The following is a 6,381-nucleotide window of genomic DNA, read 5'->3' on the forward strand; positions in this document are numbered from 1 at the left end:
TGTGCATCGTTTTGCGGTGGTTTCTGGGTTGAATGACGGTTTCCTCAGAACTGTGTGAAACGGTGTGCACTGTGCTTTGAGGTATGTTTTCTCTTGTTTGGTGGGTATGTCAGAGATGTTATCCATTCAGCAGCGACGTGTATGTAAACTCGTGATAAAAAGGCAGTGCGCTTGCGCACACAGCAGGGTGTTCAACACACCACCGTTTCAGTTTAAATACATGGTTTGCTACGTTTTGTCGGGCTGAATGTGCCTGGTTGAATGAATATGAATACAGCTTTGCAGTTATGGTGCGTTCCATTTACCTTGGAAGCCAGAGCAGGGAATGACGTCACACCCGAGTTGACTGCGTTCCAGTAAAAGTTGGAATAACCATTATTTCACAGTGGGGTTTGCTCTATCCAGGTTAGCCATTGTTAGCAATACCAGATGATAACAACGCAATAGAATGTTTTTGTGCATACATACAGCGTAACACTGTCCACAGATAGAAGTTAGTAAAGTAGTGTGTGTACGACTGATTTAGTGAGACAGTATAAGGACAAAAGAGCTAATCAACTGTTTGTTTCTACGGCTTTCACTACTGTTGATGCATGGAGCAGCCATCTTGGATTTTGAGGTTGGGGTACTGTGAGGTTCCCCTCACTTTCCGAGTCGGAAATCCGCTTTTAGGGGGCGTTCCAGATGACATTTTCGACTTGGGAACTCAGAAATTCCGACTTCAAATTTATGGGTGTTTGTTTTGAAAGCTTCTCGCTGTCTCCTGTACCACTCTCCGCCTGAAATGTTATGCCCAGCGGGGATGCTGTTTTAAAATGCAAATATCACTAAAACCAATAGTGAGGGGGAATGACAAAAATTATATTTTAATGAAAAGAGACAACACTTCACAATTGCGTGTCATCCTTGTAAGCAGCGTGGTTTTTGATTGACATATGTCAATTGGGTATTGTGAATGATGAATGGTAGACAGAAGACAGTGACACAAGCTAGTTAATTATCAGAGCAACACTGTTTAAAATTGTTTTCTTACGTACTTACACCTTTAAGGGCCATTTTCCTTAAATGATAAATGGCAATTTTGTGTTGTGCATGATGAATGGAAGACATAGTCACATCACGACTGTTTGAATCAAATCGGCTTTAATTAGATCACTTAATCATTTATCACTCAATTTTTGTGTGTTATTTCCACCCCTCATAGCACACAATCTCTGTGTTTGACAACACAGGCCTGTGTGACGAACGGTGTATTTCTATCCGACAGGGTTCGGAGGTGCCACAGAACTAAATGAAAGGAGGATTGTTCTAGTCGGGAAGACTGGAGTGGGAAAGAGCGCAGCAGGAAACACCATCCTGGGGAGAGAAGCGTTTGAGTCTGAGCTGTCTCCGTCTTCCATGACGTCTGAATGCCAGAAAGCTAAGGGGAATGTCGGCGGTCGAAAGGTCGCCATCATTGACACTCCGGGGCTGTTTGACACTAATTTCACCCAAGAAGAAGTGTTGAAGAGGATCAAGATGTGCATCTCTCTGTCTGCTCCTGGTCCTCACGCCTTCCTGGTGGTTCTCCAGCTGGGCAGGTTCACCCAGGAGGAGAAGGAAACCGTCCAGATGATTCAGACCACTTTTGGTGAAGATGCAGCTAAATACACAATGGTGTTGTTCACCCATGGAGACCAGCTAAAGAAGCAAAGCATTGAGGGCTATATTTCAGAGAGTCCTGAACTGCAAGCCATCATTCAGAAGTGCTACCATCGATACCATGTCCTTAACAATGAAATCAAAGACCCTAAACAAACCAGTAAGCTTCTGGACAAAATTGACAAGATGTCTATGGCCAACGGTGGAAGCTACTACACCAATCAAATGTTCATTAGAGCAGAGGCAGCCATAGAAAAGGAGAAAATGCGACTCCTGACGGAGTTAAAAGCAAAGAGGCAGAAAGAACTGGACAAACTGAGAGCCAAATATGTGGAAGAGGTCTACCGTAAGGAGGAGAACAGGGTGAATATAAGATACGAGTATGAAGCCAGAGCTCAAGCTGAAAGATCAAAAGACTTCATATCTGCTCCGGTAATTGCTATAGCAACAACCTGTGGTGCTGCTGTCGGAGGTCTGCTTGGAGCTGCAGGAGGTCCAATCGGTATAGTAGTTGGAGTCGCAGCTGGAGCAGCTGTTGGAGCCACATCAGTGAAAGTTTCAGAGCATTGCCATGTGCAATAAGGACTGTAGATCACACAGTTAAATAATGATGTTTATATATGATTATTTTCTAGGATAAATCTAGCCCTCTAGTCTTGTGTAATCTTGTTGCGCATATGCGCAATTTGCATTAAAGATAACTCTCGTAATCACTTTTTGTTGATAACTGAAATATTTTGTACCTGAAATAGGAGTTAATTGACTTGTATTATGCCGCACATTGAAAGGTATCTTGACTGTAGGCTATTATATTTGTGTAACATAATTCAAATTAGTAATGTACTTACCATGATGGATTGTGACTGAATGATATGCAGCATCTAAATAAATAGTGGTAAACTGTATATGCTATATGCTATTTGAGGGAGGATCCTATGCACCTTAATAGCAAAATGACCAAAATATATGCTCCTTGTTAACCTGCCATCTCCCAGGGTATAGGGGTTGTTTAGGTAAATACGTTAGTCTAGTCTATTAGCTGAATGAGATTTGTGCAAGTTCAGTCTATGGCCCCGACCATGGCTCTGAAATATCATCAGACTAAAGGCCTTTGCACACCAAGTCTGTATTTTTCGTCCGAAATTGCCGCATGTTTAAAAATAAATACGACCTTGCATTGTGTTGATCACGTTTAGAAAACTTTCTTCCGTTTTCGGGACAGGTTTGATTTTCTGCGGGGTTTTTTTCGCATCCGGGGATCGGGGATGGTAAGTTCTGATTGCAAAACAAAGGATGTACGAAAGATTAGACAGCAAAATGAGGCAAATTTCAAGTGATCAGGTAACGAGTTCCAGGACTTTGGTCCTGTAAAAGAATAAGTTGTTTAGCAGAAAGATACCTACAAATGACCTTTGACTTTTAACAGAATACAACCCTGGCCACCTAAATGTGGGAGGAACACAAAATCGACCTCACGCGAATTTTCGTAACTAATAGAATTAAAAAATGAAAAATACGGACCTGAGGTGCAATGGCCTTAACTGTATTCTGTATTGATAAATCTGTGGAACTGTCCAAGGTGCTGAAGTAGCAGGCGGAGGGGGAGGGGCAGTTTCTTCTTCTATGTATAGATATATAGGAGTAATGGAGTCATGAGAGAATTAAGTCACACTCCCTCTCTGTGTGTTGTTATCCGAGCTTCTCTGCTTTGGTTTTGATAGGTCGCGAGTGCATATGGCATATGGCCGTGAAAAAAATTAGGTATTTTACGTAATGGGGAACGGTCTGTGACAGCCGTGTGGAGGATATTTGGAGTACAGCCCCTTAAAACTACAAAACTACATTTTATGCTTACTGTGCTTTTATTGTCAGCTTTGAATTGAATGGTTTTTTTTGTCTGCTGTAGAAATATTTCTATATTCTAGATGTGTTATTCTCATTATTATAGTGTATCCCCTGTATAATGTATAGACTTGGGAACACAGTTAGATTAGCTCAAGCTCTGATTACCATATAAATTCAGGAATCTGAGTGTGTATAAGACTCATGACACACAGAAAGTTAGCATAAGATTTGAGTACCATATAAGTCCAGGAATTTGAGTGTATGCATTACTGTACCATACGATGAAGTGGAACGGGGAAAGAGATGGAGCATCTGCCCGGAAGACAGGAGGGAGAGAGGAGGGAGGCAGTTTGGTCAGGCGGGGTGCACATTTGGACAGAGCCTGAGTGAACCTGTACCCCGTATACTTTGTCTGCGCTCAGGGATACTTAGGATCTTTTCTGTGTACCCACAATTGTGTTTTGTAATCTTAAATGCTGGACTTCAGTAAATGTTCTTGACTTTAATCTATCGTCTCAGTTTTGATCCCTGAGTTCTGGTTCTAGTCTCATTAACCAACACATGAGAATTAGAGTGTCTAGATAACTGGAGTCAGATCTTCTGCTGGCCTTTGGGCCAGTACTTTTCCCTGAATTTTCTTCACTGCAAATCTCCAAAGTACTATATAAATGTGTTTTCTCCTGTATATATTTTCAAATTCAGATGATGATACAGAATTGGTTGCACAGCGCAAATCTGCCTATTGGATTTATGGTTTATACAGTGCCAGCAACAAAAGAACAAAAAGCTGAAAACAAAGATGTTGCTATGCTCTATCCCTACAGGATCTCGGAAGCAGAAGAAAAGCGATGAACTCAGAATCATTTTGGTGGGGAAGACAGGAGCAGGGAAGAGCGCAGCAGGAAACACCATCTTGGGGAGAGAAGCGTTTGAGTCTGAGCTGTGTTCTTCTTCCTGGACAACTCGATGCAAGAGAGCTGAGGGAGGCCGAAAGGTCTCCGTCATTGACACTCCGGGGCTGTTTGACACTAATTTCACCCAAGAAGAAGTGTTGAAGAGGATCAAGATGTGCATCTCTCTGTCTGCTCCTGGTCCTCACGCCTTCCTGGTGGTTCTCCAGCTGGGCAGGTTCACCCAGAAACTGTCCAGATGATTCAGACCACTTTTGGTGAAGATGCAGCTAAATACACGATGGTGTTGTTCACACACGGAGACAAGCTAAACAAACAAACAATTGAAAGCTTTGTTTCAAAGAGTGAAGAACTCAAAGAGCTTATTCAGGTATGCTACGGGAGATATCACGTCTTCAACAACCGAGAGAACGACCGGGTACAGTCTGATCAGCTCCTGGAGAAAGTTGTCAGAATGACACTGGAGAATGGTGGAGGCCACTACACCACAAAGATGTTCAGGAAAGCAAAAAAGGCCTCAAAGAAAGAGAAACAAAGACTTTCAAAGGAAGTGAAGGCAGTAGAGCAGCAGAGGAGGAGCGCCCTGAAGGCTGAAGTTGAGAGAGAAATGACTTTAACAGGAGGGTCAATGAAACATGGCAAATGTCTCCTGCAGTAGGAGATGGAGGTATTCTGGCCATTCAGACGCATGAACTTTGATTCACTGATTAAAGGTCACTTTCCACATTTAAGTGGCATTTATTGCGCAGGATATCTTTGTAGTCTAGTTAGTATACTGTAACTACACATTTATTGAGTATGTAGGGGAGTTGTAGGATTTTCTCAGAAGGTTTTCAAAAAATCTGTCTTATATAGGCTACAAATTTCAAAACATTAAATAATATAATACAGCCAGCTTATTTTATGATCTGGGGGAATACTCAGTTCTGATTGGCTGCAGGGGGTTCATTAAAATGTGATATAGGACACCTACTTAGTAGTTCTACTTACCTACTAAGTAGCTGAAACTGTCCTAAAGGAATTGTTCACTGTTCTAAATAAATGATAAAACCCGCTTATTTACGACACTGAGCGTTTGTCTGTCAGAGCTTCGTCCTCTTAACATTACAGGATGGCGTTGTTGTGAGCCTCTTTTTTTTAATCTTTCTACTCTCACGTCATCTAAGTGAATGTAGCGATTGGTAGAAAATGTGTATATCCTTGTGTGTCTCATTAAACCTTTAGAACACTGTGAACTGAACCGTGCTTTGTGTCGCTTTGTTCTCCGAAAACTCGTAACTGCTTTCAGAATTAACTCACAGAGGTGGAGCCAGTAGATGATAGGATACGAAAATACAAAACAATCGTGATCAGATTTTATTTCATGACGACGCTACGCACAAGCTGCAAGAAGTAAGTTCCCCTCTACACTGCCACTCCGTACTGACTTTGTTTCACAGCGATCATCTCTAATCTAATCACGTGACCGAGTGTCACGTCAACAACCAGCGGATACAAACTCATGAATGAAAATGCGTTGTACCCATAGACTGTTAATATTGATGGACAGAGCATGTGTGACGTCACCCATTGGTTTGTGGAGAGCTGCTCTGAGGCCTCGAGTTTGCCATCTTGGTTCATCTCTGTGTTCCACAACCAGATGAATGGCACCAAATACACATGGCTCTATACGCCAGGTCTTCCTCCTGTAGGCTCTGGTCATTCAGTTTTCAGTGTGGATACCTTTGTAATTACAGTAAAAGACAAACATGTAGTTAAGGCATGTTGGGTCACAATGAATCATAAATATATGAGCATGTGCATGAATGTACAGTATGCTTCAGCTGAGGACTTGCAGTATTAAGTGAACCAACTCCTACAGGTCACATCTCATTCTAGACATTGTGTATTGTGTGCAAGAACACACTTTTTTGTGATATTTACATTTTGGGAATAAACAGCATTTGTGACTAGATTGTTGAGTGTGTGTGACTCATCTTAAAAC

General features: G+C 41.9%; 1 protein-coding gene across 1 annotated transcript; it reads left to right on the top strand.

Annotated features, from left to right (window-relative positions):
- Positions 1-1,254: 1,254 nt before the first annotated feature.
- LOC116036741 (GTPase IMAP family member 9-like) lies at positions 1,255-3,824 on the top strand (the record flags this gene model as incomplete). Its single annotated transcript, XM_035994717.1, has 2 exons — positions 1,255-2,776; positions 2,838-3,824. A coding segment is annotated over one exon (969 nt), but the record flags the coding sequence as incomplete, so codon positions are not given.
- Between the last annotated feature and the right edge of the window lie 2,557 nt (positions 3,825-6,381).

This window comes from Sander lucioperca, chromosome 18, assembly GCF_008315115.2.
Source record: "Sander lucioperca isolate FBNREF2018 chromosome 18, SLUC_FBN_1.2, whole genome shotgun sequence".
NCBI lineage: Eukaryota > Metazoa > Chordata > Actinopteri > Perciformes > Percidae > Sander > Sander lucioperca.